Here is a 13,675-nt window from a genome sequence, read left to right as displayed (position 1 = left end):
AATGGAACTGGTGATGGTGATGGTGACCCCTAGCTTTACAGGACAACACTCAACCAACTGAGCCATGCCAGTCAGGGCTGGAATGCTTAGTCTTAAGGATCATTTTGGAGCAGCTTTGTTAATTTGTATGCATTTTGTTTGTTTTAAAGTTGAAAATTATTGGTTACATCATTCTTTTGGCTAACATTTTTATACTGAAAGATACTAAAGACAATGCTTTTTGGTATTACTTAATGATATCAAAGTTAGGCTATAGTTTTTTGAAGCTCAGATTGTAAAATCTTGGGTTCATCTTTTGGAATCTTTTGGAATTTGGATTGAATGTTTAATTTTGAAGTGAAAAAAATTATTTTTTTTAAACCTTTCTCTTTCATCTCCCCTGAAAGAACAACAGAATGATAGTTATTTTCTTTAATTTGAAATATCCTTTATGTTGTTTTATTTTGCAATGATTTCTAAAATTTAATTTTTAGGAAGGTAACTGGAAGGAAACTGTTTATGAAACTGGATTTCAGCTGAAGGTAAGAATACTTGTATGAAATAATTTGCCATGTTCCTTTACAATTGACAGAATAGTGCCATATATTTAGTAGGTACTTGGTATTTATTGAATGAATGAATTTGGAAATGGGCTTTGTATCTAATGATATCATTAGTAGGGTTTTCAAGGAAACACTACAATTTAATTTTGATTTGTGTAATTTTAGTTACTAGTGAGACTATAATGGGCATATTATAGTCTCATTTATGAGACTATAGCCTCATAAACTCATTTATGAGTTTAATAGGAAAGAACATTTTGAAGCAGTAATTTAGATACAAACTGTAGATTTTTCCTACAGTATATTCATATTATACTTCGCATCTCTTTTTTTTTATCCCTTTGTCCTTTTATAACTGCCACTTGCAGTGGTACCCTGGTAATTGCTCACTGTTTATCAGGGATGAAAGACATTTCTGAAGAGTTGAGCTTAGGTTTTCCAATCATAGTAAACTAAATGATGAGCCATCAGTCATGCTCCTTCTTCCTCCTGGGACATAGTGGCCAGTTTTGAGTGGGCATAGGAGTCATTTTGAATTAATTAGCATCTCTTAGTGAAGTTGGCTTATTTAGTTTTTGTACAGCATTTCATATTTAGTCATTAGAATTAGTATTTGGGAATGAAATTGTTACCTAAACAATGAAGAGCATAGTGGTGGTAAGATGGCTACCCTGACTCCACTGTGCTCTCCCTGTTGTCCACCAAAGTAATCTAGCAGTGGTTCTTGCAAATTTTTGAAAGTGTTCATCTCTTGTATAAATTAATTAAGTAGAAAAATCTATAAATCGATATAATACATAACTTGATAAGGGATTCAGATGATAATATAGTAGCAGAAGTTCAGTAGGTCCAAGCAACAAGAACAAAATGCCTTTATCAGTAATTATAAAAATACTCCCTAGAGATTTTATACATTGGTACATGGGTATTTGAAACTTAGCACAAAAAAACTATGAAGAGAAATTTTTTTCTGCACAGATAATATAATCAAGTATTTAATTCTGTTGTAAACTGATTATAATTTTTAAATATTTTGTTGGCAGATGCCCTCAAAAAATGAAATTTTCTTGGCTGTAACATACTACTTTATGGCACTCAGAAAGGATATTAGAATTTTAGTTTATAAAGGGATTTCAAATAACTCTAAACTTTAAAAAATTATATGTATTTTAATAAGGTTTTCTGAGAACTACTGTAAGGTATGGTAGGAGCTAATAAGGAAAAGAGCCAACTAAAATATATTTGTTTTTAGTGACATCTCTTCATATAATAGAACATTTTAAAAAATTTAGTTATTGATTCAGCTATTAGTTTAGTAACTAGTTATCAGTTGTTTGTTCTTAAACCCAGTTTTAGCCATAACTTTGGTAACTTTGAGAAAACTCCCGAATTTCTCCATCCCTGTAGACTATGCTGTGTGCAGAGTGCTTTGAATCTTGTGTGTAGGTACAATTTAAGAGTCCCGACACATCGTATTTGGCTAGCCTTATGATAAAACCTTGGTTTTACTTGCATAAGGCCTTTGAAAAGTAATCATACTTAACATACAATATTAGTAATTTTAAAAGTCAGACTTAACGAAATGGACCAGAAATAAAATGTATGGGAAGAATTTGGAAACCCACTTGTCTTGCTGTATTCCTTATTTTGGTGTGGCTGTTGCTTGTTTTAAGTCCTTCCTTTCATGAAGGAAATGAGATGTTTTTGGACCACCTCAAATACATATGTACGTGCATGAATACATACAAGATATGAGTGTGACACTGTCTACATACATATATATGTATAGTCACCTTTCACTTATTTGGAGGTCATGTATTTGGCAGTTAACAACTAATTTGATCACAGTTGAAAGCTGAGACTTAAACAAAACTGCCTTCTGAAATGTCCAGATGGATGTAAGATGGCTTAGTACTAATAGAAATACTTTAGTCCTTTCAGATAGGACCCACTTCATGTTATTATAATTATTTAAACAAACTTGGCTATCTAATTTCTAGGCTACAAGATATTAGAAGAAAACTTAAAAGGCCTAAAAGTGAGTAATACTACTGGATATAGGCACACTAACAGTGAAAATTGACAGCTGAGTCTCCCAGCAAAGGAGGATAGCGGCAGAATGGGGGCCTTTGGCATGGGTCCAAATCCATGTTGGCGGGGGTCGCCTCCAGGGCTTCACTGGACACCATAGGGTTAAGTATTAGTTGTTTATAGTGGTTACCTTGAGGCCACAAGAAATGGTTGAATTATGCTTGCTGTGTACTCATAATTCAGTGTTTCTTCCTTTTATTTTTAGCTTGCTAGGTTTTTTTTGTTATTTTCACTTTTAAATACAGTGTTTCTCAATTTCTTGAGATTGTTAAAAATACTGAATCCTAGAATTTATCTCATACATATTGATCCACTAGCCAAAAAATTAACAGCCACTGCTACAAGGTGATAGATAAAAATATTTTGGGGAGCCCTGGCTGGTATGGCTCAGTGGATTGAGTGCTGACCTGTGAACCAAAGGGTTGCTGGTTTGATTCCCACTCAGGGCACAGGCTTGGGTTGCAGGCCAGGTCCCCAGTAAGGGGCATGCAATAGGCAACCATACACTGATGTTTCTCTCCGTCTCTTTCTCTCTCCTTTCCCCTCTCTCTAAAAATAAGTAAATAAAAAAATATTTTAGGGGAGATAATTTTAAATGAATGTCAAAAATGGTAAACAAAGAAAAATGTTTTTTAGAACCTGAAGTAGTATCTTATCTGAGTAAAATTGGCATTATAATTGTTTACTCTGTGCTACAAAGCACTGTACTAAAATATACTGGTTTTTTAATTTGTTTGTTTTTACAAAGTGTTGCCTCAGTACCTTTGAGGTTAGTTCAGTATTAGTCTCATTTTTTTAAATGAAGAACCCTGGAAAGTGACTTGCCCAGCGTCACATGGTTGTAAGTGATGGAGTCTGTATCCAAGTCTCGGTCTGACTCAGATCTCTTCTTAATTACCATCCCATATTACCTCTCTTTTCAGTTATTAGTTATATAATTAATGTGTGTAAAAATAGTTGGTAAAGGAAGTGTCGGAAACCTTTTCATTGAAAATGAGATCATTCTGAATCCAACCAAATGTTTATGTTTTCATAAGAATATTTGGCTATTAGGTTGTCATCCTCAAATTGAAATATCAACTCAGTTTTCTTTTTTTCAGATGATTAATTTCTACTTTGGGCCTACTAGATTAATATTATCTGAAATCTTTTTAAAGTAAATGTTATACCCAGCAAGATAATTATAAAAATTTAGTTTCTTTTTATCTGTACTCTGTTCAAAATAAACATGAGCAACAGACCTTTTTATTACTGCTATATATTGGCTTTCCCTTTTTAAAAAATAATTATGTAATAATTTAGTGAATTCAATTCAGAGTTTATCTGTAGAGTAATGAACATAGAAACTAATTACTTTAAAGTAATATTATTTTTTCTCTTTTTTAAATTTATTTATTTTTATATTTTATTGATTATGCTATTACAGTTGTCCCATTTCCCCCCCTTCACTCCCCTCCACCCTGCACACCCCCTCCCACCCACATTCCCCTCCTTTAGTTCATGTCCATGTGTCATAAGTTCTTTAGCTTCTACATTTCCCATACTATTCTTTCCTCCGCCTATTTTCTACCTATTGTCTATGCTACTTATTCTCTATATCTTTTCCCCCTCTCTCCTCCTCCCACTTCCCTGTTGCTAACCCTCCATGTGATCTCCATTTCTGTGGTTCTGTTCCTGTTCTAGTTGTTTGCTTAGTTTGCTTTTGTTTTAGGTATGGTTATTACTAACTGTGAGTTTGATATCTTTTTTTACTGTTCATATTTTTTATCTTCTTTTTCTTAGATAAGTCCCTTTAACATTTCATATAATAAGGGCTTGGTGATGATGAACTCCTTGAACTTGACCTTATCTGAGAAGCACTTTATCAGCTCTTCCATTCTAAATGAAAGCTTTGCTGGATAGAGCAATCTTGGATGTAGGTCCCTGTCTTTCATGACTTGGAATACTTCTTTCCAGCCCCTTCTTGCCTGCAAGGTCTCTTTTGAGAAATCAGCTGACATTCTGATGGGAACTCCTTTGTAGGTAACTGTCCCCTTATCTCTTTGCTGCTTCTAGAATTCTCTCCTTCATTTTTACCCTGGGTAATGTAATGATGATGTGCCTTGGCATGTTCCTCCTTGGGTCCAACCTCTTTGGGACTCTCTGAGCTTCCTGGACTTCCTGGAAGTCTCTTTCCCTTGCCAGATTGGGGAAGTTTTCCTTTATTATTTGTTCAAATAACTTTTCCACTTGTTGTTTTTCCTCTTCCCCTTCTGGTACCCTATAATTTGGATGTTGGAATGTTTAAGGATGTCCTAGAGGTTCCTAAGCCTCTCCTCATTTTTTTGAATTCTTGTTTCTTCATTCTTTTCTGTTTGGTTGTTCCTTTCTTCCTTCTGGTCCCTTCCATTGATTTGAAACCCAGTTTTCTTTCCATTAGTATTGATTCCCTGTGCATTTTCCTTCATTTCTCTTATCGTAGCCTGCATTTGTTCATCTAATTTATGACCAAAGTCCACCAATTCCGTGAGCATCCTGATCACCAGTGCTTTGAACTGTGTATCTGATAAGTTGGCTATCTCTTGGTCGCTTAAAAAAACTGGCTCTGGGGCTTTTAATTCTGTTTGAGCCATCTTTTTAATTTAATTTTTATTTTTTTTCTTTGGTCTGGTTGTACCTGTTACGTATGAGGGGTGGAGCCTTAGGTGTTCACCAGGGCGGGGCACCTCAGTCGCTGGATTGTGACATTGTATGTGGGGGTGAGGTCGAGAGGGAACAATGGCGCCTGCTCCACTCTCTCTAGGACTTGAGTCCCCTTTGCTGCTTCCCACAAGCAAATTGGGTCCTTCTGGTGCTGGCTCCTGGGCGGGTGGGCTTGTGCACTCTCTCGGACTCTGTGGGTTTCCCCAAGGAGCCTTCTGTGAGGCTGAGAGAATCTCTCGACCTCAACTCCCACAGGCATTTTCAATTGGTGCCTTTAGGCTTTGTTTCCCGGCGCTGGGTCCCTGGGTTGCACGGTCTTTGTCGCTGCCCGTTTTCGCTTAGTTCTGCACGCGAATGTGTGGCTGTGGACAGCCAGCTGCCTTGCACCCCTCACTGGGTCTGCTGATTGCCTCCCCACGCCCAGGGTTTGCCACCGGTCCGTCAGCTGCCCCCGCGCTTCTGGGGTCCTCCAACTGTGGTCTGTGCCCTGTGCACCTGTGTCTGCCAGCCACCACTTTTTCCTGCTGGGACCCCTCAACCCCTCTCTGTAGGCCTCCGACTCCGCCCCTCCTTATCTGTCTCAATGAATGGTAGTCAGCCTTCCGTTCAGTTCATTTCTCTCAGTTCTGGTTGTTTTGTTGTTTCTAAATTCTTGTTGTCCTTAGTTTTGGTTGTGCGAGGAGGCACAGTGGGACTACCTGTTGCTTCCATCTTGGCCTAGTAATATTTTAACTCAGTAAGTTACTTACATGAAAGTGTCATTCATATGCCCAAACCTTATATGAATTTAGTCTGACTCAGAAGAATCTGGAACCCTGTCTGTTGTTTGGAGCAGGGACTGCCAGAGATCTTGGCTCTTGGGATCTCTGCTGGTACCTCCTAGTAAAGTAGCTGGAAACATAAACCCCGTGTTCTTATGGAGCATAGATTTTAGTACTTAGAGACATTAAGTTAACATTTAAATGAGATACTTTAAAGTAGTTATAAGTGATATAAAGGCAGTAAGTCATCACTGTGAAAGAGTGTGACAGCAGAGGGTATTTTCCCCAGGGGTTATTTTGAGATAGGTGACAAAATGGGGATACTAAATAAAAGGGGGCACACTATTACCCATTAGATTAGGACAACAGGTGTAAACCAGGAATGTTCTGGGCAAACTGGGTCATGTGGTTGAAGAGATTAATAAAATTTGAGCTGAGACCCAAATAATAAGAGACCTACAGTGGAGTCAGCCTTGGGGGCCAGTGTTAGACAGGCCACGCTGTGTAGTGGTTTACTAGGAAAGGTTGGAGGGAAGATGAAAATCAGGAAATGAAATAAAGAAAAGACCAGGTCCAGGACAAGGAAAGTAAGTACATAATAGGAGTTGGAAAGTGATGGGGAGGTGGGTTTTAAAGGAAAACTTGGGAAAGTTAGTAAGTTGGGGATATAGAATAGTTGTTTTTTGACATTCAGCCAATATTTATTGTATGTTTGTGTTGTGCCAGGCATTGGAGCCATTGGAATACAGCAATGAATAAAGGAGAAAGCAGATCACAGTATTGCCATGGCAGCTGTTTTGCAACTCCAGGGGGCACCATTCACATTGTGATTTTTAAAAAATGGCTCTTCCATTCCAGTGGACAGCTAAGAAACAAACAATTCAAATGAGTGCTGTGTTAAAGGAAATACAATAGGGTTGTATGAAATAATGATGTGAGGGCTTTTTAATTTTATTATTTTAAACATTTTAATTTATTTATTTTAAAAGATTTCATTTATTTACTTTTAGAGAGGGGAAGGGAGTGAGAAAGAAAACATCAGTGTGTGGTTGCCTCTTGTGTGCCCCCTACTGGGGACCTGGCCCGCAACCCAGGCATGTGCCCTGACTAGAAATCAAACCAGCGACCCTTTGGTCTGCAGGCCGGCACTCAATCCACTGAGCTACCCCATCCAGGACTAAACATTGTTTTTAATTATAGTTGACAGACACTATTGTATTATTTTCAGGTATACAACATAGTGATTCAACATTTATATAACTTACAAAGTAATTACTACAGTAAGTCTAGTATCTGTCACTTACACAGTTATTACAGTGTTACTGACTTTATTCCTATACTGTGTATTGCATACACATGACTTATTTTATATCTGGTAGTTAATACTTCTGTAAGGGCTTCTTATAACATGGATGGTAACCTGTCAAATTTGCAGCAGCTCAGGTAGTTTTTTAGAGATCTAGCTTTGGGGAGAAGTTTCTGGTTTGGTGACATTTTAGGCAGCTTCTCTTTTTATGGAATCTTGTGAAATGATGAGCAGATTGAGATGGTTGTGATGGACGTGATCTGACAGTGTTTGGTAAGCAAAGGTTAGTAGGGCGGTGATGTTTACATTTTATATGACTTCTAAATTGGTAAAAAGTAAAAAGTGAATTGGTTGTATTAAGAAGTATGAGATCTAAGAAAAGGTACAAATGAAAATTTTCTTTCTTGCTGATGGTTTTCATGTAATTTCATCCTCATTTTAAAAATCACATTTGCAGGTGACTATGAAGTCATGAACACTTTGTTATTTAGTGATTTTAATTAGCTTAAAGTACATAAGGGAATAATATATGTCTTAAATTTATAAGTGCTTTTATTTGTAAGGACTTTCACATGCTTTATTATTAGCTGGTATGCCCTTGAAATATAAGAAAGGTCATGAATTGGTAAAATACTGATTTTAGAAATACGAGAATCCTCTGAAATCAGTGACAAATTGAGTTTCTTTAGATATTCTTGATAACCCTTTGGAATTCTTTTGGTCTGAAGTTCAGGGAGTCTGAGTTTGTGGAGTAGCATATTTGCTACATTTAAAATTTTTTCTTATCCAAGTAATCTAGGCAGCCCTAGTGTTTTGGTTTTGTTTTAGTATTTTGGGAGTATTTGTAATTATCGGTTGGAAGTTGGACTAATGTAAAATTTTTAAGCTGACTGGGATTTTAAAAACCAAACCACATTATAAAATTGATTCCTGATTGAGCTATCATTTATTGAACCCTATAGTTTCTGTGCTTGGTCAGAAAAGTAATTTTTTTTTAATGAGAATTTAGGATAGGATTTTAGATCTATTGAGTATAAATTCATACGATGAAATTATTATTTAGCGTAGATTCCCTCCGTCTCTCTTTTGAGAGCAGTTACCTGAAAATAAAGAAGGATAGTTTAAAAGTTGTGTTGTCTTGTAACATTTTCTGCCAGCGAGTAAGTAATTTGATGTCATCTAGCTTGTTTTACATTAGTACAGGTGTTTTCATATTTCTTTTCTAAAATACTGATCATGAAAATGAGAAAAACCAGTGTATATTTGGTTTGGATTCCACCTGAGAACTATGCTCAGTAGTGCCCAGTATTTAAAGCAGTAGTTTTATTTAGTTTAACTTATATATACTAAATTTTGCTTTACCTGATTTAGAGAAAAAGTTAACTACTTTTCTCATATGATCTATTCTGAGTTATAATAATGCAGAGCCATATGCCTGTTAGTGTGTTGGTGTTTACAGTTGTTTTACTTCAATATCACTGAATGCCATGTATTCAGTTTACATGATTATAACATCATTTTTGTTGTGTTTAAGCTGTTTTTTTAGGTATGTTGAATGTGTTTGACACAAATGATATGAAGAAAACTGTACTTGAGCATCTTAATTTTAAAGGGAAAATAAAACTGTTTGGATTTATACCCTGAAATGTAATTATATTAAGTGAATAAATTATTTTTTCCAGGCAGACTCCAGGTTAAAAGCGCTTAATGCAACATTCAGAGTGAAAAACCCAGACAAGTAAGGTTTTGTTTTAATAACAGTTACAATGTTGTTTTGAATGGTGCCTGCCTATCAGTCTATTTAATTTTTCATTTCTGAATGTATGCACTTCATTTGCTAAATATTTTAAATAGTAATTCACATACAGTGAAATCCTTTTATAGTCTAAAACTGATTTTAAAAATTTGGTAACTTTATTGGGTTTAAGGTTGAAACTGTCTGAAGTTTTAGAAAATTAAAACTGCTTTTTCCTAGATGAATTTTTAAAATGTTGAAGGTATCAGAAAAGTGAGAAAAGCTATTTTAATTTCATATAAGATAGTTTTTCTCATATGACTTTGCTTGTCAAATATATACAAAGGTCAAACTAAGAAGATTGTCTATTACATGTATATTTTAATAATAAACTTTCTCCTTTGCATACCAAGAAAACTTGATAGATAATGCATACTATTATAATAATTTCATGGAAATGTATTTATATGACAGTTACTTGACTTCATTAATATCAGTTTGGTGTTTGTGGGAGCATTTCCATAGTAAAGGAAGCTAGTGTATTCAGCAATAATTTTCTTAGAATACGACCTAGGTATTTCTTAAGATTTTGGTTTTGCTCATTCTTTGAATTTGGTGGATAAATCAGGCTCTTCAATATATGGACTTTCACCTGGTGTTTGCTTCAGCTGAGTTTTTCGGTTAGAAATTTGCTTAAGTGGATGAGGCTTTTTTATTTTTGGTGACCAAGTTTATGAAAGGTCTGTTAGAACTTCTCTAGTTAGGCCTTCAGCATTAATTTCTATGTAGTGTAAATTCTAGCAGACAAAGGCCAAATATGCATTGTCTGATGACCTATTATTCCTGACTTTGTAAACCATAATAAATTAACATAATACCTTTGGTTTTTAAGATGAATTTTGAATTAAAATTAAATGTTTTAAAGTTTTGTTAATTAGGAAATCGTGATGGTAGCTGTTGAGGTTTTTTTAATCTACTTGATTTCTTAGAGTAGTTATTTTTTCTTTTAATCCTCACTCAAGGACATACTTATTGGTTATAGAGAGAGGGGAAGGGAAGGAGGGAGAAAGAGAGGAAGAGAAACATTGATATGAAAGAGAAACATGGATCAATTATCTCTTACACCCACAACCTAGGTATGTGCCTTGATCGGGAATATAATTTGTGACCTTTCAGTTTATGGGATGATGCTCCAACCAACTGAGTCACACCAGCCAGGACCTAGAGTAGTTTTAGGTCCACAGCAAAATTGGGCAGAAAGTATAGAGCTCCCATATGCCCACTGCCCCTACGTATGAACTCCACCCTACACACCCATATCTTCTCCCAGTCTGTCAACATCCCCACCAGCGTGGTACATTAGTTACCATTGATGAACTTACATTGACACATCATTGTTACCCCAAAGAGCATAGTTTACTTTAGGGTTCACTCTTGGTGTTATATATTTTATGGGTTTTACAAGTGTATACATTATTATAGTATCGTACAAAGTATTTTCACTGCCCTAAAGTCCTCTTTGCCCTGCCTATTTATCCCTGCCACCCCATAGCTCTGGCAGCCCCTGAGCTTTTTACTGACTCCATAGTTTTACCTTTTCTAGAATGTCATATCATATAGTATGTAGCCTTTTCAGATTGGCTTCTTTCACTTTATAATATGCATTTAAGGTTCCACTGAGTCTTTTTAAGGGTTAAATATGATATCCATGGTATATAAGAGATGTTCTTTAGAGTAAGAACTAACATTATGTTATCCTCTGAAAAAAGCTTTGGAATATCTTACAAGCAAAGCTTATGACATTGGTGGGTGTACATTCACTAGAGTATGTTGACTTTTTAAATGAATATTTTAATATTAATATTTTTCAATGGAATGTTTTCCAATTTAATGAAAAATATTTTGTCAACTGAATGTTTGTCTTCCCTTTTCTGACCTAACTAGCTTTTCTAGATAGCTAAATTTCATTTAATACCTGTATTATATACAGTCACATGCCACTTAACAGCGTTTTGGTTAACAACAGACCACAAATACAGTGTTGATCCCCTCAGATTATAATGGACCTGAAAAATTCCTATTGCTTAGTGAAGTTTTAGCTGTCTCAAATGTCTTCACTTGCTTGTTTGTGGTGATGCTGGTGTAAATAAACCTACTGGTCTGCCCACTGTATAAAAAGTACAGCATACACAATTATGTATGGTACATAAAGCTTGATAATGATAATAAACAACTATGTTACTGGTTCATGTATTACCGTACTACTTATTATTTTACAGTGTACTCGTTCTATGTATAAAAACAGTTTGCTGTAAAACTGTATGCCATGTTACACTTATAAGAGCCTCATACACCTCATGCTCACCACATCTGTTGATTGCCTCATTTTCTCTTGTGCTTGATTTAATCTTGTATTTTGTGTAGTAATGTGCTGTACAGCATTGTAGCTTAGGAGCAATAGGCTACACAAGCGATTTTTCACCCATTGTGCTGTGACACACTGGTGCGCTGCAAGAATTTTTAAAACCTGCATTACCTGACTGTTTAGTTAGGGGGACTGACCTCTTTTCCCCTAGATTGTCAAGTTAAAAAAAAAAAAAACAACAGCAACCACAACAACAGTAGCTGTCTAGTGTGAATGCATCAAAATTATACCTATTTTTTTTGTCAGATGGGCAAAAGTATATTTTTTGGTATACTGCAGAATTTTAGTAATTTATTTGTGCCATGAGATTAAAAAGGTTGAAAATCATTAGGCTGTACCATTAAGGTTTGTGTAAGTACATTTTATGATTGCACAATGACAAAATCTCTTAGAACATGTCCCTGTCATTAAGTGGTGTGTGACTGTATAAAATTTTAAATGTGATAACGATGAGTATCATAACCAAGGCAGTTGTTTACTTCTAAGTTCTTGTTAAAGTGTATAGTTACTGTGTAATGAGTAATAGAATTTGACTTAAGTTCTAGATTAGAGAATTATCTACATCAGTTATTGTTAATTCTTAATATACAGAATCTCTGTTCTATATCTAGCTGGCCTAATAGATTAATTATTATTCATGCCATTACTAAAATAGTTTACATCACTAATATACTTTTATTCTGTCCTTTCTTAAAATCTAGAAAACCAGAAAGATTATTTCAGAAGGATTACCAAAATGATACTTGCTTCATGCAGATTTATCTTTCTTAAAACTAGACTGTTAAGAGCTATAAAGAGGAGGACCTTGGGTCTTCTACTTGTATGTGATAATATTTAGGATGTAAACCAAGTGATTAGTAGAATGTGTGGGATGTGGGGGGAGGAAATAAAGATGGCACCCGGGTTTCTTTCCATCTTTAAAATCCTGGGGAACATAGAGGGGAGAGCTTTGGAGAAGTCGGAGAGGATAAGATGAGCTTTGTATATGAGCAAGTACAGATGTCTGCTAGTCAGTTGGCTTTAGAGATCTGGCATTTGAGAGAGTGAGTTGGTAGAGGTAGAAATTTAATTTCAGCATCATGTAGATCATCATTGTGAAGCTTTGTGATTGATAAGTCCCATAGTATATAAAGATTGAAAGATTGATTATAAGATGGAGGAGGACCCAGAACTGAACCCCAAAGAAGTCAACACTATAAAGGTGTTTTCCAAAGTGTAATCTGTAGATTACCGGCATCTGAATCTTGTGGGTGAGCTTTTATAAATTTAGATTCCTGAGTCCCACTGGGGCCTCTGTGTACAGCTGTGGTGGTTATGCACAACTTTTTCTTACTGAGAGGCCCTCAGTAGTGTCTTTTAATGAACACTTAAGGCATTTTTTTAACTCTCACACAAGGATACGTTTATTAATTTGGAGAGAGAGGAAGCCGGGAGAGAGACAGACAGACAGGCATTGACGTAAGGGAGAAACATTGATTGGTTGCCTCTCGTATGAGCCTCAACCAGGGATCAGACCTGCAAACTAGGCATCTGCCCTGCAACCACTGGGCCAGGGCTTGCTTTTTTTTTTAAACCCTCATCCGAGGATGTTTTACTGGTTTTAGAGAGAGAGGAAAGGAGAGAGAAAGAAACATCAGTGTGAGAGAGAAACATTGATTGGTTGCTTTTGGTGTATAGGATGATGCTCCAATCACCTGTGCTACCTGGCCAGGGCGATAAATACTTCAGGCATTCCTGGCATACTAAAGTTGGAGTGTAAGAGATGGGTGAGGGAAGTGAGTACTGCCAGGGAGACTTCAGGTGTGACCAGAGAGTAAAGAGAAAATCATGAGAAGATAACACGGATGTCAAGGGAACAAATTTTGAGGAGGGTGAGGTCAGCTGTTGCATTGCTGGAAGTATCAAGTAAGATGGGGACTAAAGTACATCAGTTGATTTTAGCTACATGCAAATAGTAGGTGACTTTGTTGGGAATGTTTCTCCACTATAGTGCTGGAGGTGAGACTAGATTGTAGTGGGCTGAAGAGTGAATGGGGAGGAAAGAAGTGGTCATTGCTAGAGAGATGATGCCTTGTAAAAGTGTGGCTGTGAAAGGAGTATTTGAGAAGGTGTTAGTATTTGGGTGTGTTGTCA

At 36.1% G+C, this 13,675-nt stretch overlaps 1 protein-coding gene across 1 annotated transcript in view; it reads left to right on the top strand.

The window, feature by feature from the left end:
* The window catches only part of SNX4 (sorting nexin 4), a 75,793-nt gene that overhangs the window by 17,936 nt on the left and 44,182 nt on the right, over positions 1-13,675 (top strand). Inside the window, exons 5-6 of the mRNA XM_045852038.1 lie at positions 474-521; positions 9,065-9,120. Coding sequence (XP_045707994.1) covers positions 474-521; positions 9,065-9,120 — 104 coding nt within the window. The remainder of the gene's footprint in view (positions 1-473; positions 522-9,064; positions 9,121-13,675) is intronic.

The sequence above is a fragment of the Phyllostomus hastatus genome, unplaced genomic scaffold, assembly GCF_019186645.2.
Source record: "Phyllostomus hastatus isolate PE091 unplaced genomic scaffold, TTU_PhHast_1.1 phas_contig_86, whole genome shotgun sequence".
NCBI classification, from domain to species: Eukaryota; Metazoa; Chordata; class Mammalia; order Chiroptera; family Phyllostomidae; genus Phyllostomus; species Phyllostomus hastatus.
The sequence above is the reverse complement of the archived record's forward strand: the minus strand, read 5'-3'. Positions and strand labels throughout refer to the sequence as shown.